Genomic DNA, 26,713 nt, shown 5'->3' with positions numbered 1-26,713 from the left:
TTTAGGGCTTTGAGGATCTTTCTCCCTGAAATTAGTGTTGTCAGGCAGTGTTTACTTTCAGGACGTGTTCTGTTCGCAACAAGCTCTGAGGATCAAGGAGATAGTTTCAAATAGGGTGTGATGTTACTGATCATCATAGAAGATGTGGGTCTATAGCAAGTCATCGGGGGAGGTCAGTGGTTACAGTTGACCCCAGCCCAAGGCCCTGATGGGGCCGATGTAAGGACCAATTGTTGACCTTAAAATGCCAACAAGCATGACAAGTGGATGGGCATGATTTCAGGGCTGCCATTAACGACTATTTTCTATCCAATTGACTATTTTTCAGAACACTTAATTAATATAAATGACAGACTTTCCTCTAAAAAAGCAAAATGACCATTCTATTTACGTACTTTTTTCTGACAAAGTGCATGTACATGTATAATGCAGAACAGTACAAAAGGAAAAAATGCAAAACTGCAGGAACTCCTTTTCACCTTATTATCTTGAAGTTTATGAAAACATACAGAATTCAGCTGTTGTTTTTAACTCATGTTTGGTGAGTTTGTCTGTCAACATTGCGGTTATAATGTCAGGATTTCAGCGGCAGAAAGCAGCAGCTTGGTTAACATGTGGTCGTAATGAGCTGCGTTTCAGTCACTTCATTATTGTTTCAAACTCATTTTGTTGTCTGAGAACAAAAACAGGAAAATATGTAAATGAGACCAGCTTTATTGTGAATTTGGTTGTATTAAAATGGAGTATATGTGAGCACAAAAAAAGGCAAACAGATGTAAAGTGCATCCGTGTGAAATACTGTGTATTTTCTTTTCAGGTGCTCATGTTTGGTGCTGTGCTGCTGTGGTATGCCATTCAAGCCCAGCAGTTTACAGAGCACATTTTGTTCTGTGATAATTAAAAATTGCTCCCGTATTTTCTAAGCTTTAAATTTTAACATTTAGCTTTGCCGCTGCCGCTTCCATTGTCTAGACTGTAGCATTGACTGTAGCTGACCAGTGACTGGAGTGAAAAATAACTACAGCTTTGATGCAACAATTACACAGTGATACTGAAGAAAAACATTTACTAGCCTGAATTAAAGTTTTAAAAAATGCATTGATTGACCAGGTAGCTCATCTGGTTGAGCAAGCGACCCATAAACAGGGGCTGTAGTCCCCGCCACGACGGCCTGGGTTTGATTCCAGCTCAAGTGCTGCAGGTCTTCTCTCTACTTTCCTGTCTGCCTTACTACACTAATCTATCAAATAAAGCCAAAAAATATCTTTACAAAAATGCATTGATTGAAAATATTCATGTTAATGCATTTTCAGTGTTGCCGTCATTGGTTGTGCCAAAAAATTGCAGAAGCCCAACCGAATTTATAAAATGTTATCCTCTTGTCCGTAATTCCAAATAGCTGGGGAACTCTAAAGAGATTTGAGAGTAAAATAGTAAAATCACCACATAGATGGACCGGCACCCTTTCCACTATGCACCCTGCCTCTCGCCCAGAGTCAGTAGAGATACTCCCAGGCCCCCCACGGCTATAAAGCGGCCATGGCTAATGGAGAGATTAATAAATGGATGTAAATTACAGCATGTAAATCTTTTAAAGTCCCATAAACACAATCTCTTTATAGTAATCTCTGCACACACGTATATACAAATTTGTCTTTAATCTCCAGTGTGCATACAGTGTCCTGCATCACTTAGGATTTGTTTAAAAGTGGCTCAGTGTGGAGCCACGCCAGAGCTTACACATCTAATAGCTCCTCAGTCAAACACTGCAGCCTAGCCGTCTCTGACATACGAGAAGTCGGTCTAGTCACCAACTGTACCAACACAGAGAGTGGAGGTACAGTGTCTCCACCTGGGGAGATAATTCAGTTTCTATAGAGATGTGATGGAACGGGCGTAAAGTGGCAAATGTCGTGAATTGAATTCAAACTTAAAACACAAGAGTACAGTATGTGGAGTCGTCTAATGAGTTTTATTATTTGATTTTGTCTGTTTCTTGGTAAAGGAAACACATTTTCTCAGGGCACAACCGCAGCAGAAGGAGTGGAGTTATTTTTAGCCTGGTCCTCTCCGCTGAGACTTTTTTTTTTTTTTCCTGAGAGCATGATTTAACATAGGAAATATTGACCGTCTGGAAAATGTACAGAAAGTGTTTTAAAGAACAGGGCCAGGAAGTATGACAGTTTCACTGCTCCACTAATGGCCTGTTATTATGGGGCAAGAGGGAATCACACACAAGTGGGTGTCTGTGAATATGTGCACACAACTGCATCGGTGCATTTAGACGTGCAAAACGCTAGCTTCTTCGAGCACTTAAGAATGTGCATGAATGTGTGAGTGTGTATTCAGTCTTAATGCTCTCGCTCCCAGCTGTTCCTTCCTTTGGATAGGGAGAGGGAGGCACGCCGGGGGGGAGGCAAAGATCTTGTGTGAGGTGAAAAGGACAGATGCATGCTGTTTTTTTTTTTTTTTAAAGATAACAGAATGGTAGCTATTGTGGTTTTCCCTGCTAATTTGGCCCATTCACCAACACAGTCAACACTTATAGGCAGCAGTGACTGTGTTCATGGAGGAAAGTGAGGTAATTTAATCCTTTAGCAGTGATTACCCTTTGCTGCAAAAACACATAAAGAACACCAAAACACGATTCATATGTTTTGATTCAGTGGGGCACAAACATTTTCAACTTTATCTTAACATAGAAGTCCACCATGAATAAACATCCATTGTCTTCACATCCAACTTCTCTCTTAATCATAAAAAAATACACCTTTTTTCCTCAGACCTTGCCTGGGAATTTATTCAGTATTAAGGTATTATCCAGCCCTACCCCTCTCCACATTCATAAGTACACTGCAAGCAGGGACTGCTAATAGCTAATTCAGGATGCTTACATAATTTGCCAAAATATAAACAAATGTAGGCAGGAAAACAAACAGGACTCAAGTTGTAGCCCACAGCGGAACTCGCTGAATCCACAGCAACATTACACCTCATGTTTACATCCTCCAAAACAAATAGAAATGGCCGTGTTCTACTGTGAATACAGCATATACGATATAGATAATCTAATATTTGGAAAATCTAGAAGCCTGCAAGTTACTGCAGATAGAAATGTCAGATAAAGGCCTGGATGTGAAAGGAGAATTGAAAAGCAGCAATAAGTGATGGGAGAGAAAGACAGACACCCGAGGGTTGATTTGATGAAAACAAAAACTCAGCAATGCATCAAACATGGACTTCAGAGTGGGCTTTTTTGCTATTATTTTGGTCTAACATTTCTTTTCTCGTCAAACCGACGGCTTCCTCGCTCTGCAGCCTCCATGTGTTTGAGTGAAAACCCATCTGATGCTAATGCTTTAACACAGCATTTTATTTTCGTGGGTTTGGCTGCCTGGCTATGCTGCCAAAAAAAAACAAAAAAACAATCCCTCCTGTCTGCTTTGTGTGCCTGCCTCTCTTTTGTGAAACCTCAGGATACACATACCCAGCTCAATTTAGTTTACCTCTTTTGCAGAAGTATAAAATAGTCTGGTTTTTACAGAGATGTGCAGGCACATTGAAAATGCTCGATCTGCTGCTTTTTGCTTGGAGGAGAAAAGAGAATACAGAGGTGATTGATCCTTGCAGTCTATCTGTGTGCTGTTTGTATGAACAGAAAAGTTCATATTCACTGATTTTATACACACAGTACCTATAGAATATGTATGCATTAAGATTCAAGTGGTGTTATCCCATTAGCATTACTAGGACGATGTGCAATAGTTGAGAAATGGCAAGAAATATCATGAGGTCACTGTGACCTTACTACTGTTGAAGAAATATCATGGTAATGTTAGAGAAATATCACAATAATAAAGTTGCTATAAACTCTATTAAGCATAGTGGTAGTCAGCTAAGCTCTCATGGGAGAGTAACAGTATTGCAGTGATTTTTTTTTTTTTTTAATGCAATGCTGTATGGCCAGTTGGCTTCATGACTTCCAAATGAACATCAAATTCTGTTCTATTATTTCTTTAATATGTGGTTTACTGCCGAGCTAAATTTGTTTTTTATTGCAAGCTTAAAGTTTACACTGAATGCTTCTTTCATGTTCCGCTATACAGCTGTCATTAAATCGGATCACTTTTTCCCACTCTCCTCTTCTATATCGTCCATTTTGCCGCATCTTTCTTCTGATTCTTTCTCTCAGTTTCTCTGTTTTGTCCCTCTTATTCTTTTATTTTTCTGCAAATTCTTTTCTAAACCACCCTTACCCCATCTCTTCTTTAATATCTCTTTCCTTATATATTTATATCCTTATTTTTTCTCATAATCCTCTTTAAAAATCAGCTATCCTCCCTCCTTATCGTCATCCTCTTAATATGTCTCTTTATTTTCCTTCCCCCTGCAGGAACCCTGTGGAATCTGTCATCCTATGAACCCCTGAAGATGGTGATAATCAACCACGGCCTGCAGACTATGACCAACGAGGTTATAATCCCTCACTCGGGTTGGGAACATGAGCCCAATGAGGACTCAAAGCCACGTGATGCAGAGTGGACCACTGTGTTCAAAAACACCTCCGGCTGCCTCAGGTAGGGTTTGCCTGGAAGTGGTTCATACACTAATCAGGTCATCCTTCAGCAGCACAGTGTGATGCGGGTTAACAGTTTAAGACAGATTTATTTATTCCTTAAATTTGATTTCTAAATGGACTCGAGCAGTTTTGAAAGATGTATTGCAGGTAGGAACATTTGAGAAATAGATTCTATGGACGGATTCTATGGCCGAGGCCAAAGGCCTAGGAAGAAGTTCATGACAACCAGAAGCTTCAAGAAGTTTGGATGAAATGATGTGATTTTTGCTTTTTATAGGCCAGTCTTAGAACTTCTTAATCACACCTCTTATGTTTTTAGGTAGTCCATCCATCCACCCAATACTTGTGATTGCAATTTCTCAGGAACACCTAGAAGGATGCTTTTTTCAAATTTGGCAGACATGTTCACTTACATTCAAGGATGAACTGGTCAAGTGGCTAAGGTCTCCGTAACGTCATAAAACATGTCTTTGACCATGATTCAAGAATTCATGCACTAAGTATGACAAAATTTCACACTCATATCTAATAGATTAAAATGATGAAGAGATGACTTTTTATATTCAAAAGGTCAAATGTCAAGTCTGACTAAAACTTGATTGATTGGTGTAGTCATACAGGACAGTAATTGTACTTCTATAAGAGTTTGGATTACTAAGTGACATAAACTAAATGACTGTTGCTGTACATTTTCCATAAATTGAAAATGCGGTAAAATAATTATAGTTTGATCCTTTCATATTAACATTTGTAGATGTACCAGCACTCCAGAATCCACTGCACATCTTGTTTTCCACAGCAATATTTATTCATAAATTCTCAAGTCATATAAAATGGGATTCTTTCTGAGTTGTTTTTTTTTTTCATGCAGAAATAATAAATATAAGGATTTGATGCATTTCTTTTTCACTTGTGGTTTAGGAGTAAGTTGAATAGCGTTGGGTTTTGTACTCATAATTGGTGGACAAAAATTTCACCATGATCTCTGAGAAACGACTTCACTTTTCTATTCTGATATTTTACAGTCAAACTGCTTAATACATAAATGTAGAAGGAATCTGCATTAGGAAATAATATAATTAGTTGCAGCCCCGCTCTAAATGATCTCCTGATTATTAAAAGAAAAAGCAAACAGTCCAACAATTACTCCCAAATATTGGATGTGAAAATTTATCAGTAAAAATATTGGCCTGTTTTCATTAAAAAGATGTAATAATGGAATCTGTTCTTTGGAGCTCAGGCAGATTGAGAGCTTCTTGGTGAAGCCAGTTTTAAGGGAAAGAAAGGCTGACATTAGGCAAAACTATGGAGGCAGATGGCAGATTTATTCAGATTAAAGTTTATGTAAGTTTCCAGTATGTGGACACATTTCAGTGGCCATGCTGGGCTTTATAGAGGTTTCTCCTAACATACCCAGGGATGTGACTGGCAAAAAGAAAACACTCATAAGTTTGTTTTCACAAAGATACCAGCTGTAGAAGGAGACAGGTGTGATGTATACGAGGCTGCCCCTTGGTCAGGGTCAGATTTAAGCTGTTTAGGTACTAAAATAATTTATGATGCAGCAGATGCTGTGTTCCTCCCATCCCAGTCTGTATTTGTATGAATGTGAAGTATGTTGGATGTCTGTCTGCAGTGGGATGGCTGGGTGACTTTGATCTCTGACTTTGGGAAAACATAAAACTATTTATGACTTGCCTCAAACTTCCAAGCCGCCACCTATGGCGTGTTGTCACTTCAGAGGAGATTTATCTACTCTTATGTTTGTCCTGTGTTCCTCTGCTCATCCCTTGTCACTCTAATACTGACTGAGTAACTTTGTTACCACGGTGGCACGACCTGCTGGACCAATAAGAAGCATTACCTGTAAGCTAAACAAGTTAGAATTAAATTATCGCACAAATAAGGTTAGTCTCAAGCTTGTTAAAGCCGAGTGAAAGTAAATTAACCTCACTGTGCAAATTGTTGCTGCATGACAAGTCAGTATGTTTGTTTGTTTGTTGAATGTGTTTTTGTTTGTAATTAAACAACATGCACACATTCATGAAAAACATGACTTCTGAATGAACCTGACCTTAGGCTTTAGATATGAGCTGCAGTCATTGTCATCAGTGAACAGGAATGAGTGAGTCACACTGATCTCCTGTTACTGTTTTCACTGACCGCAGTAGAAACCTTGAGCTCGTAGGTCAGTCATTTAAAATTGATTTAACTTCTCCATTTCCATGTTGACATACTTCACTGTTAACTATGGGGTGACTCACACGGCCATTCGGCTGACCCTTTCTGCTCCATTTGCTTTAAAAATGAAGGTCTGCTTTAGTTCTAAACTTCCCACATACACATACTGTGAAGACCTTAATGGTGTTTGTGAACCAGTTAGATTGCTCACTGTTCATAAAACAGAGCTGTAAGACGCTTGTTTGGCTTGATCCTGTTAGTCAGCAGAAAACTGCGGTATCACTTCAGTTCCACCTAACAAAGTTTTAGCCAGACTGGCAGTTTCAGATTGTTTTATTAAAGTTAGTTGTTCACAATGAAGCCGTAGCAGCCGTTGAATTTATTCAAGCGCAAAACATGAAAAATACTTAACCAACACAAAGAACAGCGTCTTGTCAGAGTAAGGTAGTTGGCTATAGCATGTGTGCCACATAGATTAATTGAAGAATGTAGGCAGAGACTGGGAGGAAGTAGCTGGGGTAGATATACTGCTGGAGAACATGAATGATGAACCTCAGGTGTGTTGGATGGTTTGTACTAAGCCACATCTAAACACACACACACAGACAAACAGCAAGAAACATGAGGAATAGCAAGAACAATAGCAGAAACATCAGGAACTTGGGACAAATCAGTGCCTGGCCATGATAGTTCTTTATATTTACAAATAAACAACCATAGGCGGATTTTTTTTAAAAAAAGTGATTGTATTTACCATTACAAAAGTAACTGCGCAAAAATGCAAGGTGAAAATGCATCTTAAAAGAGCTTTTCCTATTACAGTGACAGAAGTGTTGCACAAATATTGACCAAACTGTCAAAAATGAATACTGTTAAAGGAGATTATCCCTCACATTGTGATTTCATTGGCAATCCAGATTCTTCGTTGTCTGCACCACAGAAAACCTACCCAGGAATTAGCCTGATTCTTAAACCCTGTGAGCATTTACAAGCTCATCTTCATTCCAGATCTGGACCATATACAGCACCTATCCCTTGTTGTAAACTGCACTGATTAAAGGCTGTGTAATGTCACATCACTATATTATATTAAGTAAAAACAGCTCCCTCATCACCACATAGGAACTGATTTTTCCACTGCTGCTGATGACTACAATACTTATCACAAGCATTTAGACTCTGTGGGTTGGACTAACATATATAGCACCATACTTGCAGAGAGACTCACTCATGTCCATTATTAAGAGATTTAATGTGTTCGCGGCTCTGCTGCTCTGCGACAACCTCAGTTAAAAGTGCACTTAACATGCATTTGTGACTACAGTTCACTTGGTGATGTAGGATGTACTATGTCAGACATAAATCACAGGTTTAACAATGAAATGTTCCACATTAAAACTCAATATTACTTTCCTTATTATTTACCTCACGGAGTAACTACCCTGTGGGTGCATATGATCCTGAGTGTTTCAAAGCGGCTGAATAGCACGTTCTTATTGTGTTATCATTCTGTTTCCGTTGATAGATCAAACAGTCATTTGATTAATACTGTCAGTGCCACATCTAAGTGTTAAACAAAGACATCTGGACTTGTAGCACTTAAATCTACTGTGACCTGGATAACTGAGAATCTTCACAGACACACTCTAAGTGTCACCTCCATGTCAGACATGGTTTGTGTTAATTAAATTGTTGTTTTATTCTTAGTAGTTCATAAACACATATATTCTAGGCTTTACAGAGATGGCAGTGAGTAGTAAAAGGAGAAACTGTAATGTCTTCCTTATTTAGTTGTCTTTAATTAAGCTTACAATCAATACATCAGAGTACATCTGAGTCAATTAGTCAATTAGTAGATGTTGTGATCAACAGAAAATTAATCTCCGAGTATTTTGGTTATCAGTTTGTCATTTCAAAAACAAATAAAAACAAAATTTTACTAATTTATGTTTTTAGATTGTCAGACTTTGATGCATTTTTTTGTTGTACATGACAGTAAGGTGAGCATCGTTGGGTTTTAGGCTGTCAGTTGGACAAAATAAGGTGTGAAGATGTCACCTTGGGTTTCAGGTAATTGTAAGACATTTTATCAAATGACTATTTAATTCAAAGAAATAAAAGCGGGCAGATTAATTTATACTCAGAGAAGTCATTAGTTGCAAACCTGCATTGAAGTTTAGAAGCCTAAAGCCTTTTTTTTTTTTTTTTTTTTTTTTTTTAAACAAAATTATGCACTCTGCATGTTTTGTGGAACAGAGGCACCTGAATAGCTAATAGTCAAACTGAAGGCAGTTTAAGTGTCAGGCAAAAATCCTCAAAACCTCAGTGAAACTTGAGTGCAGCGATCTTTAGTTCCTGTTATTACCCTCCCAGTAGATTCCCCTCTCTGTGTATCTCCTCTCTTCTACCTTCCCTGCTGAATCTGTCATTTTGGCTTCAACTCAGAGTGACAGACTGTAGTAAAGAGTGAAACCCAGAGAATGTGTATGTGGGTTACTGGCAGTGGCATCTCCTCCCGGGCTGGCCAAGCCTGTCTAGACCATAATCCAGAGCTCCTCCTGCGCTAGACACTGCGGTGTGCTGGTTGACATTCAGAACAATATAACATCCAAATCCTGTACAGACAAAAAGTAGCAGAACGTATTTCACACATTATTGCATTGCATTAGATTGTTTCCTGCTAGTTTTCTCACACAGGCAGTGTGGAAACTTGCCTGTAATTTTAGAACATTTTCTGCTGAGTTGAAGAGCGGCATTAACAAACCAAGAGGGAATAAATGAAAGCGCTGAGATATAGTAGAGGAAAGTCATAGAGAAGTCATGGAATTCTACATCAGGACCACAGTGGGAACACTGCTCTCACCACCTCTCGCTGTTTCTCATTGTCTTTCTCATGATTTCTTTCATTATTCGTCGTACTTTTGTGTATTTAATACAGATTTTCTAACCACACACTGTGTCCACGCTTTCTCACCTTTGATACCACATATCTAATTTCTGTCACATATCACAGTGTCTCACTGCCGCTCTCACTCCTTTGACCCTTGTTGCAGGCCCTGGTGACGAGAATGTGTCTCCATGGTAACGGTAACTAAGCCCACAGTTGCCTAGACGCAGGGTTTGTGCACTGGGGAGAAGTGCTGATGCCAGGGAGAATCTGTTTACTCACGCCAACAGAGACACAGCTTACACCTCAATAAAGCTGGGAATAGTTTTATTATAACGGGCTCCTCTGTCGATAGGGGCCTGCTTATTTACTGTGTTTACACTGTGGGCTTATTGAAAAGGAAACAGTGCGTGTATGTGTGTGTTGTCTTTGGTGGTGTTGAGGATAGGGGGGTAGTGAAGTTTAGAAAAGAATGACAATCTAACTGCTTTAGAATTCGACATATTAATTGAGACGGTTTTGACCCTATACTGGGCATCCATCCAAATCAATGCGTGCACATGAGTCGTGTTTATTGTGCTCTTGATCAGAGGTTGAGTTTAGTTGTCTGGCTACTTAAACAGAAGACAATGAAGATGTAGTTCAGCTTAATTAGCATGCAAGAGTAATTTCACGTAGGGAAAAGTCAATAAAACATGACCAGTTCCCTGTAGCTTGTTTTATGAACAAATAATCTTTGATGTCCTTTGCAGTAATCGTCTGTGGCTACGTGTTTTTACTGAAGGATTGCAAAATCTTCAGGTACTTGATTATATTTACAAGAAAGTATTCATTATACTAACTTAATGCATTTGGCAGCTATAATTACATTACAAATTAGGATTTGGCATATAAAACACCTTGTAAAATAATACACATTTCTATAAATCAATTTGCCCAAAATGCTTTACACACATTAATGCATCAGTAGTAACAAATTGATGATTCAGTATATAGTAGTAAACCATTTACAGGAGCTGTTTGTCTGCATAGAGTGCTTCGTTACTTCAACAGAGCTCTCACCAGCTATTCCTTTAAATCCACCCGCAGCGTTATTTTATTCATTTTTCATTCTAGTGAAGCATTTTTTGTTAACAAGGTGTGTTTCCTTAAGCGTGCACATTTTACAAATACTAGCATCCGCTTCAAAACAAATTGAGCATGATGATAGAGAAACGTGGCCATCTGTCTGTCCATCCGACCCCCACATGCTCTATGAATGTCAGGTCAGGGCTTACATCCTGCTAAGCCATATTCAAGCAATTATTTACAAAATAAATGATAATTAAACACATTCAGAATTGCGTTAATTGCACAGACAAGGGACATCCTTATCAGAAGAACTACTTACTAAATCATTGAATGGTCTTTATTGACACTGCCCTTTATTAGAGAAGGAGATGACCAGAAGTGGAATTTTTCAGTGGATTCATATGATTTCAATGAGGGGATTCACATGTGTTGTTATGATAGAGTGATTTCTGTTTTCGTTAATTTATTAAATAATTAAATTCAAAATCAACACATACTCTACCGTTCAAAAGCTTGGGGTCACCAGGTAATTTCATGTTTTCCATGTAAACCCACACTTCTATTCATGTACTAACATACTTGCACAAAGGTTTTAGAATTATCAGTTAGCTATTCAACACCATTAGCTAACACAATGTAGCATTAGAACACAGGAGTGATGGTTGCTGGAAATGTTCCTCTGTACCCCTATGTAGATATTCCATTAAAAATCAGCTGTTTCCGGCTAGAATAGTCATTCACCACATTAACAGTGTCTAGACTGTATTTCTGATTCATTTAATGTTATCTTCATTAAAAGAAAAGGTTTTCTTTCAAAGCTAAGGACATCTCTAAGTGACCCCAAATATCTGAGCGGTAATGTAGGCTATACCAGACATTTTATTTCCTAAAATAACATTTATTTTCATTGAATAAAAGGTTAATTTATGTTGGCATATCTTGACAAACCTTACAGTGAAAAAAATCGGATCACTCAGGAATAGGTGTGGTTCCGTATAAACAGCTATTTATAGGCTGTGTTGATTAAAAGAAGCCTAATGCTCTTTTGCAGGTATCCACCACATGTTTACAGTCAGGTAGGGAACTCTTTAAAACATGCACTAATTAAGATCAGTGTATATGAGCCCAAATTTGGGCATTGGGCCAATTTTCTTCTCTAGGTGAAGGAGGGGCGAGGCCCAGGATCCCACTAGCTCACTGCTCCATATCCATGTGGAAAGCCCTGCTTCAAGTACATTTTGTTTGCGATAAATGCTATGACAAAAAGGTAACTAAGGAGTCAGATGTTTGATTTTAACATGGCAGGAGGGAGACTTTTTTATGCTAGTACTTCTTGAACTTCAGTCTGAGGGAAGTATCAATTAGTTCCTACACCTTTAAATTGCCACTCACATCTCAGATTTGTTTGTCAATTCAAATATGTTTTGCTTTGTGCTCATTACTTGGTGTTTCCTAAGCTGACACAACAGCCATTCAGTCAAAGCTTTGCTGGCAGTATAATAAAAGTGGCGTTCATGTGCCAGAGCCAGAAAAACGCTTCAAGGATGGATAAACCTGACGTATCTGTACTGATAACTGCAAGTCTACTTACATGAATATGACCTCCGTTGTCAACTGAAAGTGATGTCAACCGAATATTTACACCAGTACCTACGATATAATCAACTCACTCTCCCAGATAATTAACAGCTAACAATATAATGATGAGACTGGTTGACAAAGTGTGTTGCTGGCACCTTAAATCTGCCAATAATACACTGGGATTTTGCTTCCAGTGCATTTTTTTCCTTGTCTTTACACAGACATTATGAGAAGAATCTGAATAAAGATGAGATAAGAAGCTAAATCAATACAGTGAATCACAAGTGGGATCAGAATCGATAAAACCGAAAGGATACCCAACCGGAGGGTACACATATGGTCCTGTGATGCTGCCATTGACCTTGCAGGCTGAAAGCAGAGGTCAGCCACATCTCCATCCATCTCCATCAGTCCTGCTCCAGTCTATTCCTCCCAGCTGCTCTATTGTCCTCGGATGGCCAAACGACTTTGAGTGACCTTCACACCCACACTTCATCTGATAAAGCAGACACACTATGGACACACCCACATCCCAGTGACGGGCTGTCAGTGTCTGTGCAGATACTGAAAGACACAAATTGATCTCTTAATGCACACCCACTTTTTCTGTTAACCTCTACCAAGAAGATATGACACAACAGAGTTTTTGGATTTGTAAAATTACAACCAAAATGAAAAACATATACAATCTGATGGCCTGAATACTCTTTATAATGCCTCTGATCCATTGTGGTTTCCCATTTTCTGTCTGAACGACAGCCACTGCACGCTGAGAAGCAACAATGTCCAGAAAATATGTTTTCCTGATCAGTAATGAAAGACCTAGTGCTTTTGATGAGAACTACATTTCTTCCATTTTTGCGCTTGATTGCTACAGAAAAAAGAATGTCCCTATTTCTGTTCGATCTGCAGTGTCATCGTGTTTTGTTACATTCTCTCTGTATTCTTTGACCCTCAAAACATGAGAGGGAACATAATTTTGTTGTTCATTTCATTGGCAGAGAATCTACTGGTGAATGCGAGGAAAGAAAATGTTTTGGCTCAGTCAAGGATTTGTGACATAGTCATAAAATATGTTGACTTTAGATACACCAATAGAATGAAGATATTACTCTCAGTGGGCTACTCAGATGAATTCATCTGCATTGTTGGTAGATACTCACCACTGCTATCAGGAGCACTCCACGTGTCCTTCCATCCATCTGGCCAAAATTAATTTAGCCCTTGCCAGAGTTTCTCAGATCTTTATACTTGCTCAGTTCTCCCACAGTCAACTCACTGACAGTGAGAACTGGCTGTTTGCTTACTGTTTAATATATCCCTGAGTTTATTTACCTAAAAGGAGACACTAGATGTAAATAGGTTAACATTTTCAACTAGAACTTATCAAAATTGAAACTTCCCCACTTACATTAAGACAATGATTTTTTTGTATTACAGTTTTTGAAAGATGTTATATTTAAATATGCAAATGAGGGGGGAAATTACTGTTACCCTGTTTTAAGGAATAAAATGTTCTGTATATCATGCTATTAGTGATATATGAACAAACCCCTTTGTGAAAACCTTCATATTATTAATAAAAAGAAAAGTTTTGTATAGGTAAGAGCTATTGAAGTGAAGATTTCTGGTTTGAGAACAAACTCATGTTGAGAAAATGACCTTTATAATTATGCCTTGCATAATTTTTATTGGAATTACGTGGACATCTTCAGAAATAATCTTATGAAGCAGAAATATTCCAAAATCTCACAACTGACCATGAAAAATTGTTGTTTTTTCCCAGTGTCTCGACTTAATCAGTGAGTGCTTTTAAACTCATTTATCACATTTGCAACCATAACTTAGTATTTCAGCACAAAGCTGAAATACTAAGTTATACTAATGAAGCACTTGTTAATCAGCATAAAACACAAAGTATAGCTGAAACTGAGGGGAAATGTCAGTTTGTTTTGCAGATATTGAATCACAAGACAAGTACTGGACAACTGGATTTTTTTTTTTTTTAAATTAATAGATCTCCAGAGTTGTTAATTTCAACCTGAGGGAGTTGTCAATTTTTGTATCGGTTTTTATGCCGACCAATCTAGCACTCCTTAAGACACTGAACTCAGGCCTACATATGTGAACCTTATGGTTGGACTAGAAGTGAAAGTTGGGGAATCACCAAAGTCTGAAAATTTTATTGACCAAAATTTTGTATGACAAACCACCCAGTAGATTTTCACTTTCAGTCTAGACCATAGACTGCATTTAAAAGGTAGATATGACCTCCAGGTCAAAAAGTGAAGCAAAGGCAGAAGTGGCTTAAACCTGTATTCTTTTTAATGTCCAGCAGGGGGTGACTGCTCTGGTTACAAAAAAGTGATTGTATAGAAGTCTATATGAAAATGACCCAACTTTTCATTTTATCTGTTAAGTCAGTAAACATTTTCCTAATTAATTTAGGGTCTCAGTCAGTAGTTTCACATCTCTTTTAATACAGCATGATGTTAATTTTGTAAATTATGGTCCCATATAGAATGAAATAGACGATAAAGCACAGTAAGTTTTGGGGCCAATTGGTCTTGTGATTACCACAGGGGTGTACATAGAAGACCTAGAGAATATTAGAGAAAATGATGCAAACTTGTCCCCAATGCTGATCTCAGCCTTCAGCTCAGTGAGACGTCCGAACAAACCAACAGAACTGAACATTGGCTCACTGCTTTCCAAGTCTTCTGATATAATTATGAACCTATTCACATAAAGAACAATAACAGATGGTAAAATTGGTCGTAGATCAATAATAGTCAGTGCTCTAAACATTACTTAAAACTAAATATTACACCACTACATAACTTGTCCAAAGACTCCAGCAGCCGTCACTGTCTCCTCTGACAGATGCACCTTCCATAAACCTCCCACAAGACAACTGCTGCCTGACAGACTCCTGGAATTGAAACAGCTGACAATAAAACGCTTGTGTCTGTCTGCCCCCAAACTCACTCCTGTCAAATAAATCCATGGCGGACACTTCTTTGGATCTGTTTCCAGGAGAGGTGGTGACCGTTTTTTGATAGTCAAAGACGGATGGCCTTGATTTATGAGTGAGTGCAGATGGCCAGTGCTGTCTGCCTGCTTTCTACCAAAGATTAGTTTGAATTAGCAGGAATTGCAAGATGACCTAATAGTACACTCACCAGGGAAATGATAAGGAGTAAGGCAGGTATTATATTTGGGTGCGTGTAACATTGTAAATGTGTAGTATATGGTTTGAGTGTCTTTGTAGTTCTGCTCTGTGTTGGTCGTGAGTTGAAGGTTTGCAGTGCATCCCTTTTGACTTGTAAATTAATAATTAGCAGGCACAGGAGGGTATTCTGAATCAATTTAAATATTACACACTATGGCTTTGTGGTTGTGTCGTTTGTTGTTGAAGTGAAACATCCACATGTGAAGCAGCATTGGATGAGATATGTGTTTCAGTCCACACAGCAGTAAAAAGCACTGTAGTTCTGCTTACCTCTGCAAGGCTGCCACTCTTCCATAGGACTAACTGGGGGTCGGCTAATGGGATTATGTGGGTTGGAAGCCCTCATAAATGAAGTCCCCGGTGAGGAGCGGGGAGCCCCAGCTATCCCTTAACCCTCTTTAAAGCCTTGCCTTTCACAGTCAGTCAGACAGCCACACTAAGACTGCACCAGCTCTGCTGCTGTGCTTATAGGAGCTGTGCTCAGGGCGCTGACTGATGTAACCAGGATGGCATTTCCCTTTGTACCAAAAATGAAATTTATATTCATCGTTTTTTAAAGATTATTCCTAAAGCCGTCTGGCTTTATTGCATTGTATTTCTGAGGCAGACAGGGAGGATACAGGCCACGGGTCACATGCGAACCCAGAAAATCACATGGCTGGAGCAGACTGATATCAGTTTGCTGATACTGGGCTTTTGTATGAACAGTCATGCATTTGGCTGTTTGCCATATCCACTCTGTATCCTTGTTATATTGCACTTTTTTAGGACCGTTAAAGACCCCCTCGGGTAAATGATGATGTTTTTTTTATCTTGTTGACATGTCCATATGGTATTTTTTTGTGTGCTGAAAGACATATTATGGGCAAATTAGGTAGTCGACAGCATGCCGGAGCATGAGCCTATGACAGTCTTAGAAACACTGATTCTGACTTAGAGGGTTTCATACATAACAAACTACAAGAACAAAGAACACCCTGAATTTACTGGAACATTGCAATTTGTCATTTTGTAGCACAGAGTGGTTTTACTGTGTTTGAACAGATTGGTAGGTGAGCTGGTGTGCTGGAGCTGCCACAAGTAGGATAACATGGATAGAGGTAGAGGCAGGGACTCAACAGATCTGTACATTCTGAAGGAGACAACAGTGTAGTGTTCCATTTAAGCCATTTTAAAGCAGGAATGGATTCTTTCAGTGGAAAAAATAACTGCAAAATATATAACACTGATATACAGCGATGAGTTTTTAGAGGTTAAATCAGTGACTGGAAAGGAACTTTTAAAAAAATAACTTTTAGGGCACTCATTTAAGGTAAGATCAACTTTATTGATCCCTGACTGAGAAACACAGATGTTACCATAGCTGGATACACAGTAAGGCAGAAAGAAGTACAAGACGGCTAAAAATACAGATATAATAATTAAAAAGGTCTCACAGAGACAATACACCTGGCATGGGGAACCTAAATGTGGATATGCACCTTTCAGAGCGCTCATACTTTGTTCCTGAGGGAAGGTATTTTTTATTTAGCTATAGTTGTTCTTCTCTTTCACTTTAATTGCTGTTCTTAAATATGCTGAGACATTTTTTTTCTTCACATTCCTTGTTGTGGTGGTAAATTTATAGTTTTAGTAATACTGTTTCAGTGGATAATTGTAGGGTGCTTTGGTCTGCCTTTTAGTTTATTGGATTTTCTGTCCTGATGACTGATGACAGAAGGGATGTTGTCGATTGTACTATTATACTTTCAAATATCTACATATATAATTACTATTATACACAACATTTTGACTTCTGACTATTACAGTTGCAAATGTTGATGTGAGCCTTCAATTGGGTGAATCTTTATGCAATCTGGATCACATTACAAACAAGTCCATGCTTTAAGTAGTGATAATCTTGCCTCTGTCTTTAATAAACCATGTCAGATCTAACAATTATCTGGCTCCCTTGTGGAATTACTATTACGAGGAACAAAGATACATCATTGGCTGTTGAACTGCAGATATTGCAGCTCCTGTTGCTAGACGGCCACATTTTAAATCTGACGCTGACTCTTTTTCCCGTTTTTTTAAGCGGCTCAATGCAGTTACTTGTTAACTTCTCTTCTATGCACATGTTGCTCTCTTGCTTATTGACAGTTGGTGTGTGTTTGACTGTGTTCCTGTAGAAACGTGAGCTCAGACGGGGCAGAGGCTCGTCGCAGACTGAGGGAATGTGATGGATTGGTGGACGCTCTGCTGCACGCTCTTCAGTCAGCTGTGGGAAAGAAGGATATGGATAACAAGGTAGGACAGCATCACGCTCACCCACCAAAACACATATAAGTTCATTAGTCTTATTTATAATAGTGAGATCCGATCTAAAGGTCCCGTGCAAGTGTAGCTGTAGCTGACACAACCCTTGTCTGTCTTTTGTCCCAGTCTGTGGAGAACTGTGTTTGTATTATGAGGAATCTGTCCTACCACGTCCACAAAGAGGTGCCAGGGGCCGAAAAGTTCCAGGACCCGTCAGCGCTACAGGCCCCTGGATCAGTGGGACCACAGAGGAAGAAGAAGGATGATGCCGGCTGCTTCGGAGGAAAGAAGGCCAAAGGTGAGGGGTAGAAATAAGAGAGAGAAGTCTGATCACCACCAACCAGAATCACAGATCTGGGAAATTCTAAAATTAGATATGGCACTTCAATGAAACACCTACTCTTGCTTACTGCACAGTAGTAGAAAATTTAAATATATAAAAAACATACGCCTTCTCATTTTTCATATAAATAGGATGTAAAAATAACTGACAGAGAGCAGAGCAGTGATTCACACAGCAGCTTTCCTTTTGTGCCCTACTGCTATTCATTACTGATTTTGTAGGCACACTGGGCTCATGGAAGAAAATGTCAAAATGTAATGCTACATATGGTCACATACAGAAATATGGCTGGATGGATGTACAAAATACAATTGTAGGACAACTTGGGAGATCTAGTGAAGGTATATCTAAGGTCAATTCACAGAACTCAGCTCAACAGCTTGCCTTTTTACATTTGATTACATTTTTAAAGCTCGTATCTCTTCTGTTATTATCAGTTACAGTTCCTCAACATCAACTCTATTGTGTCAAGTGACAATTGGTTTATGTAACAGAATAAAAACTAGGAGTCAACCATTTTTTGCCCTAGCTGATTACTGGATCTGATACTCAGCTTTTTTAGATCGATTTCCAATAAAATATATTTTCAATTTGTGCAACTTTTGCTCTGATGCAGCTGCCTCTCTATCTGTAGTCACCTGCCCACAGCACTCTGCGATTGGTTACATATCACAACTACAACTCTGATAGATAAATGCTCTCATTCATATAAGCGTTAATAAAACATAAATACAAAAATTAAATTATGCTTTGTGTTGTAGTTTGTGTCAGTATAAATTTTAAGATTCCATGCAAATGTATATCATTTTCAAATATCTGTTATCAGTTACCTTTATTACCAATAATTCAAATCTGTCCAGAAAACAATCATATCGGTCGACCCCTATTTAAGATGTCACCCAATTAGGATATTATCAGCCCTGTTAAATATCCATTATCACTGTGAATCATCCCCACACATATAGACTAGTAGGGGCCTCTTCCTTCTAATAGGCAGGAAAGCAAATTACCATCCATTCTGATCACTGATAAACAGATAGTAACCCTGATAAGTGCATGTAAAATGTAATGTAAAATGAGAGCAACCATTTAATGCACTGATAACACTCGAAACAGGTGCAAATGTTCAGAAAAAAAACTGAATAATGTCTACGTAAAGGCATCACGCACAGTGACACTTATTCAATTAGTCAACAAAATCAAAGCTGTCAGTTTGCTGAAATGACAGTAGGTGTAAATGAACACTCAAAAAGAGCAACATTAGCCACAATTGTCGGAGCATAATGAACTTAAACAAGTCTAAAACTCAACACGACTATGCTGAAACTTCCCCTTTGTCAAATGACAGAGATAATTGGATGTCTGTCATGGCAGCCTTCTGCGGCATCGGGAGGTTTTTGTCGTTATTGACTCTGCTTAACAGATGTTCCATGTAGGTACGTGTTGTTGAAGACGTCTTAATCAGTGTTCTCTTGGGCTGTTAGCTAAATGACGCTGTTATCTCCCTGCTGTACTAAAGTAATGGTTGCCATTAATCAGTCAGCCAATGAGGTGTGACTACCCGCCAGTGACCCTTGACATCTAACAGCTCTTCAGAGAATCGCATCAGTTCAGGGGTCAGAACAACACCCAGCGTACATATATACATATTCACCAATTAACCACATGAATACTTTTACACACACACATACACACACACAGAGAGAGAGAGAGAATAATGAGATGTGTTTAGCGGCTGCAGACCCTGAAGGTGTTCTTTTAGAGAAGAGGCTCAGGTACAGAAACAGTAAATGCAGCTATAAAGGATCATGAAGGAGGGTAGTTAAGCAGCACTGCTGGCACTATTCATGGTAATTTGTTACCTTAAGCACGCTAAGTTTGGCCTCCTCTTCGGTTCAGTGTCATATTCAATATAAAACGTAGCATTATGAAGAGCACGCGCATAGCAGCTCACACTTTGTTTTAGCTAATAAACGGTTTGATTCTTGGCTGTTACTTCCATCTCTTTGAGCACATTTCTGTTCATCCCACGCAGTGATTTTAATGAAGCACAAACGCTGGTGGTTTGTGCTGTTTTTCTATACATGTTTTACTGTGACTCTCTATGCTGCATTCCTATCCGACAGCGAAAGCGCATTCTTTTCTTTCTTAGTCTTTTCTTGTGCTCTTTTTCATTATTTTCTCTCTTTCACTTTTGCCTGCTTATCTGAATATCTTTTCCTTTATGTTTCACATTTTTCTTGCTATTTGACTGTCCGTCTCTCCCCCCTTTCTCTCTAAAAAGCCATCCCACTGATGCCAGCTCTTTGAACAGGCTTCCCAGTGAACACCTATGGACTGCTAATGGCTTACTGTCTGTCTCTTTTCTATCTCAAAAGAGCTCCTTCTTTTTTCCTCTGTGCTCTCTCCTTCTTTCTGTATTTTGGCCTTTTTTTTTTACCTCCCCTTTCACTCTTTCACCTTCTCTATTCAGTAAAAGATGACTTCTTTTTGTCAGAAATAAAATAAAAAAAAACGTTCACATGTATTGCACAGCCTCTTGACACTCGCACACACGTCTTTTTCACCATGCCTCTTCTCTCCTCTCCCTGCTTTGTGTTTTTTGGCATTGCTGCTGCCTCCTTGGCTAACTATAGAGGAATGGTTTAATCAAGGTGAGTGCCCCCCCTCAATTCTTCTCACTTCAGTTCTCCTGTTCCTTCATCCTCGTCCTCCTTCCCCCTGGCCGTAGAAAATAGAAGTATAGAAGTAGTTTTGGTTGTCCTCCAGAAACCTGAGAAAGTTCCAAGGACTTCAGAAAATTAGGGTGTTTCATTCATTCCACATGCATACCCTCACCATACCTACCTGCCATAGCATTCAGTATTATTCACTCCACCTGTCCCAGACTTTCAGTTTGTTAGAATTAGTCTTTCTGTAGGTCCTGTAAAACAGATAAAAAGGTAAAAGGAGTGCTTGATTAAATTTGTAAGTTCATCTGTTTTTGGCAGGTTGCTAAGTAGAGCTTGACTAATCAAATGAGGCAAAGATGCAGTGATGACAATTAAAAGCAGAAATCTATCTCTGGACTGAGGTGTACAATCTTTTCCACTCCAGATGAGAATAATCTCAACAACAACGACAGATGCAACTAGCTGTCACTTTTGATCAATTTGTGTTATGTTTAAGCATAAATGTCAAGCTCTGCTGCAGACCCTGTTTGTGTGTGTGTGTGTTTGTGTGCATTTAAAATTCAAACGATGTGGATGTTTGATGCTGAAACAGGTTTGTATGCAGCTGTCAAGATATCGCTCTGTGATTTGCTGTTCTTTGGGACATTTTGAAAATGTTCTAAATGTGCAAACATTAAGAGGTTGTCAATGTTATTACCAGGAAAACGTTCTTCGCTATTTGGAAAGGCAAAATACTTGAACATATTCGGAAATGTATTTTGCAATTTGCCCATTATTTTAACACCCTGAACCTCTAAGCACATGAGCAGGTTTGAAAGCTTTGAAAAACTACCAAAATGACAACATTAATCAGTCAGCTGAAAACTGCAAAAACCAAAATAATCCTAAGGTTGTATTCATGTGTGTGGTTCTGTCAGAAAAAATAACCAAATGTAAGCTTCGAACCTTGATTTTTCTTAAAATCAATTCATTCTGTGTGTCTGGTGTGAAAACTTACCAAAAATAAAACATTGGCACAAACCAAGTACTGTAAAAAAAAAAAAAAACAAACAAACTGAAAATTCTATGCTCCGGAGCACAAACAAGGAGCCATGAGTGACTCAGATCCAACTGACAGCCACCTGACAAAAAATGTGTCACTTTTTAAATTGCAAGCTATGTTTATACAGAGCAGAGAGGATACAAGTATGAAAACATACATTAGATAAAGAGCAAAATAAAACATACTTGAGCAGTAATATAAATACAGCATGAGTGTATACAGAAGAACAAGTTGTAAGATGCATGGGGTAATAGCTGTCTAGACTTTATATTCAGTAGTGTGAAAAACATTGTTTTTAGAGGTTGTAAAAATATATTATAGTGCAATATGTATAGTATTTGGAGCCGTTTTTGTAAAATATATAAATAAAGAAATTAAACATTTTCTTTTTTTATGGTGGCATTAAACTTTTTATTATACTGCAGAAAAGACATTTCTGAGTTCTCTCTCCTCCTTCATGGTTCTTCTCTTTCTATGGAAGGACGAGACTTTATATTGCAGTAAAAATGAGCCAACAGTGACAAAATATGCAACAGTAGCAGAAAAACAGAAACTGGTTGGGGTTCAGAGGTTTGACGTTTTCAGACAGCAGTGATGGTGTTCTGTATTTTACATTTGGCCAGCAGGGTGCAGTTCGTACACCACAGCTACTAATTACTTAGTTTACCAACAACCTGTCATACACTAAATGTTTCGGCTATTTGTCTCTTCTAGTCACATAGCTTAAATGGAACAGGTTGTTGCATAGAATACACATTTAGAAATATGTTAGGATTACTGTGGCAAGTTTAGATAAACAGTGTTTTTTCCCAGAACTTGATGCTTATGTTCCTTCAAGATAGTAAACCTTTGGCTATTAGTGTTTTTGAAAGTACTTTGAATTAACACAAAAATAAAAAGCTAAAATTATCTTGTAATTACAAGATCTAACTATGAGATCGAGGTATTGTAGCGATGAGAAAACATTAAGGTGGTTTCACATACATTGCAAGCCTTCACTCGTGTGAACAGATGCTAAGTTTGACAAGAAACAGCAAGTATAATGTTGCTTTGCCCCATTTTTAGTCCGTATAACTGTCCCTTTTTTGGTATACCACTGGATGTGCTGAAAACTGTTCATGAATTACTTTAAAACTGAAGAAATCTCAGGGTTCAGAAGCGTTCCAATTCCTGCCCCTGTTAGTTTATTGTACAATAGCTCTTAATCATGACATAGTTTTCACATAATTACAAAATCTTTAGAACTACAAGATCTTGTAATGATGACATTTTTGCCTTTTTTTAATGGTTTTTGCATTATAAGTAACATAATATTATGAAGAGTGAAGTTGTACATTGTGAGCCGACTCAAAGTATGCAAATGGAATATTCTATTGATTCATTTTAGAATAATTCACATTAATTTCTCTTTAAATAAGTCATCATATGCTGCATTTACAATTGGACAAGCGGCAACTATCGGATATCTTCAAACTCAAACCTTATGCCCAGAGAAAGCTGGGTTACCAGCTCAAATGTACAGGTCTGTTTCCTGAAGGGAAGTTGTGTCTCAGCCTAGAGGGAGAACTTCATAAGTCCTTCTTCCCCTCACCCCAGTGCCCAGAAATTTTAGTTCCGTCTAGCTGAGAAATCTGCCATTCTGTCTGTGTATCCCTGTTTTGTCCCATGGGCATGTCCATATGCATGTAAGCTGACCATTAGCTGGCTGAACTGCAGTCACCCCCACCCCATGTACTCCATTTCCTGTCTGCCACTGCATTATTTAAGGTGTTTAGCTGTTCAGGAAACACTGCTGTTAAATTGGGCAAGTGTATATACATGACTGTGATAAGACAGTGTGGTTATATGTGTGGGTGTGTGGTGTTGCGTTCTCATAGTATGTTTTGGGGATGTATGCCAGTTCATGTATAACAGACAGTGTGAATTCTAGATGTGTGTGTTTGTACATCAAGCTTCTAGCTCTGTGCAATGAAACATTCACGCTTTATTGTCGGTGGGACCGATATGTGCTTTTATCAATTACTTGGATCACACATCTGGGTGCTTTTGTGAAATTAGGTGTAATTTTGTACATGTAAATCTGCTGTATCCTGAGCAGCTTATAAACCATCTATATACAACTTTATTGGTGGTATTATTCATTTTTGAGAAGCATAAAAAATAGAATTTTTTAAATGCATTCTTTTAGTACAAACTGATATCACCCTTTCAGATCCATACCGGTCCAACCCTGGTGTCTGTCACATTGTCCTTTTTAATCCAGGTGTCTTATAATATGACACTGACATCACCTTTCCCGCTCTCTTCTCTATGCAGGCAGAAAAAATGGTGAGAACGACAAAAACTACGACACATTGGATCTGCCCAAGCGCACAGAGCCGTCAAAAGGTAGGCCCTTGGTCTGTCAGGCAGAACGTCCCTCTGGTAAAACTAGTCTAGAGGTAGCTTCTCATCTGGAGAATAAGTGGTTTGATTGGAGGCAGGTCAGGTGTGTTGGTCAACAGAAGTGTGGGAGTCCTTTAATGGAGAAAGAGCAGTGTGTTATTTAGCTGTTGATTTAGCTTTGTTTGATGGTTTTGTGCCTCCAGTGGGACAGTCGATTGTTGGCAGCTTGTGAGAGCATCAACTCCATAAGCCCTCTTTTTGTCAAATACTGCAACAATGCACTAGGACACAGCAGGCAATAAAAAGCCTGCCTGTTATTAAAGTGCATCTATTGTTGTGTCTGTTGAATTGTACTGTGCTGTAATTTATTAGTGAATGCGCAGCCTGGGAGCAGGTGTTATGTACATAATCTTCTTCGCAGTGTTTGAAAATTTTACATCGGGATGAAGGCAGAAACAATGATTAACTATTTAATTAATTGATCAATTAGTTGATTAATGAAGACAATATTTGACAAATTACAGAAAACATTTGAGATTCTGTCGCTTTCTTGCCCAGAGTGAGATGCGAAGATTAATAGCATTCTCATAAACAGCAGATATGAACCAAATGGGATGGCCAGCTGCTGCTTAGCTTATCTTACCGCAAAAACTACAAACAAGATTTAAACAGCCATCCTGGTTCTGCCCAGAGGTAACAAAATCTTCATATTACCACCCTGAAGCTCACTCATTTACTCACCAAACAGAAGTTTATGAGCTATTACCCATTTTATGCAGGGTCACATGCTGAACTATTTCTTGGCTGTGAACAGTAAATTCTTGAAGTCTCCGCTGGTTGCCAGGCGAATATACACAGGACTCCAAGAAACACTTTGGCACATCACTCACTCATAGCACAGCACTTTGTCATTTGTACACTTCAGCCTATGTACAGTTTAAAAAGACTAATTGTAATGTGTTAATTAGCAAGCTTTAGAGGTGCTGGCCAGACTTCATGCTATGCTAACATAGCTGTTATTTTTATGGATAATGAAAATTAGTGCTAGTTGCAGCCCCAGTTTATGTAGCAAATGCAGCTTGACATGCAGCTGACAAAATATTAAAACAGCAGATAAAGTGACTAGGTAATGATATCTCTTTGTCTAATCCTGTGATTTAAATTACAAATGAAACAACTTCATTGTGTTCATTAAAAACTTTCATGAACAATACTGACTTCTAAACTGGCATATAAATGTGTTGGCTTCATGTCTGCAACATCTAAAAGCAGCAGGATCCATATCAGTGTGGCCAAGAAGAGAAAGCTGCATGTATTTATGCACATTTACCAACAGCGGTTACTTCCTTATTTCTTATACTTATGAATTATCTCCGGCCTGGGGACACAATCATAAGGAACTATCAGCACTGTGTACTTTTCTGCACCTCAGACAGATGAGTTGTCACACACAGAGTATCAGTTTAATATTTTCAGTTAAATAGTTTGTTACATAGAGGCTGTCGTTCGTTTGAATCCTGAGCTACTTCGGAGCTATCAAGGTATTTTTACTTTACTGTAGGGAAAGCAGTTGTTAGATTACCGTCATACATGGACTGAATTTTCAGTGTTTACAAAATTCCAAATATACTAGATTGTTAGTTGTTTGAACTGTTGCTGCTATTAGTTTAGATTTAATTTATTGTCTATTAGTGCATTATTATGTACTATACGTCACTTGATGTATTGTCTTATACGATTGACAAATATTGTGTGCATACTGCTGCTCTTTCTGTAACCATGGTAAGTATGTCTGAGTCAAGCTGCGATGTCTAAGTAGCCTGTATCTGAATGACAGATTGCTGCCACTTTAACAGGCTGATGCTACCAACAATATTACATATCCCATGTCTGAAAAGGCCTATAGATAAAGAAACACTACCATGGTGATAGAAACCATATTGTATTGTCTGCTCCTGAACTTTAAACATGAAGGAAAGATGCAACAAGAAAGTCTCTCAGTATCACACAAAGGTTGATAGAAGTGTTTTGCTGTTATTTCATTGAATGCAGCGCTGTTGGGAAGATATAGCTGTCTAAGGCTATGATCTTACCATGTGAACTCCACACAAGTGTGCTTTTATTGACTGTAATCAGAGAGTAGTCCACTCCACTCCTCTCCACCTTGTAATGTGTCATATGAAGAGGTATGGCCAAGGCAGCAACCAAGGGTAGAACTTTGGTCCTAGACTCTGCAACTGATTCTAGCAGTAGTGTGTGACTAACTGTGTGCCACTCTGTGTTTAGTTTTTGGCACTAACAGGCAGTTGTAACAGTCATAAACGCAAATTAGCATGCAGTGCACACATCAGTACATCCGGATGGTAATAGAATGTGTATTTGCTTGTGCATGAGTCGGTATGATGCTTTACTGTGAGGAAAGGTGTGTGTTTCAGAGCGTCT

At 38.6% G+C, this 26,713-nt stretch overlaps 1 protein-coding gene across 13 annotated transcripts in view; it reads left to right on the top strand.

Moving 5' to 3' along the window:
• The window catches only part of arvcfb (ARVCF delta catenin family member b), a 274,511-nt gene that overhangs the window by 203,075 nt on the left and 44,723 nt on the right, over nt 1-26,713 (top strand). For 10 of the 13 annotated variants that reach the window (XM_055011229.1, XM_055011239.1, XM_055011231.1 and 7 more), the window contains 5 exons: nt 4,394-4,577; nt 17,703-17,820; nt 17,956-18,127; nt 20,809-20,826; nt 24,203-24,274. In XM_055011229.1, the coding sequence (XP_054867204.1) occupies nt 4,394-4,577; nt 17,703-17,820; nt 17,956-18,127; nt 20,809-20,826; nt 24,203-24,274 (564 nt within the window). The remainder of the gene's footprint in view (nt 1-4,393; nt 4,578-17,702; nt 17,821-17,955; nt 18,128-20,808; nt 20,827-24,202; nt 24,275-26,713) is intronic. The other 3 variants (XM_055011230.1, XM_055011238.1, XM_055011233.1) reach the window with 2 other exon arrangements.

This window comes from Amphiprion ocellaris, chromosome 6, assembly GCF_022539595.1.
Source record: "Amphiprion ocellaris isolate individual 3 ecotype Okinawa chromosome 6, ASM2253959v1, whole genome shotgun sequence".
NCBI lineage: Eukaryota > Metazoa > Chordata > Actinopteri > Pomacentridae > Amphiprion > Amphiprion ocellaris.
This window is presented reverse-complemented; position numbering and strand designations above follow the sequence as displayed.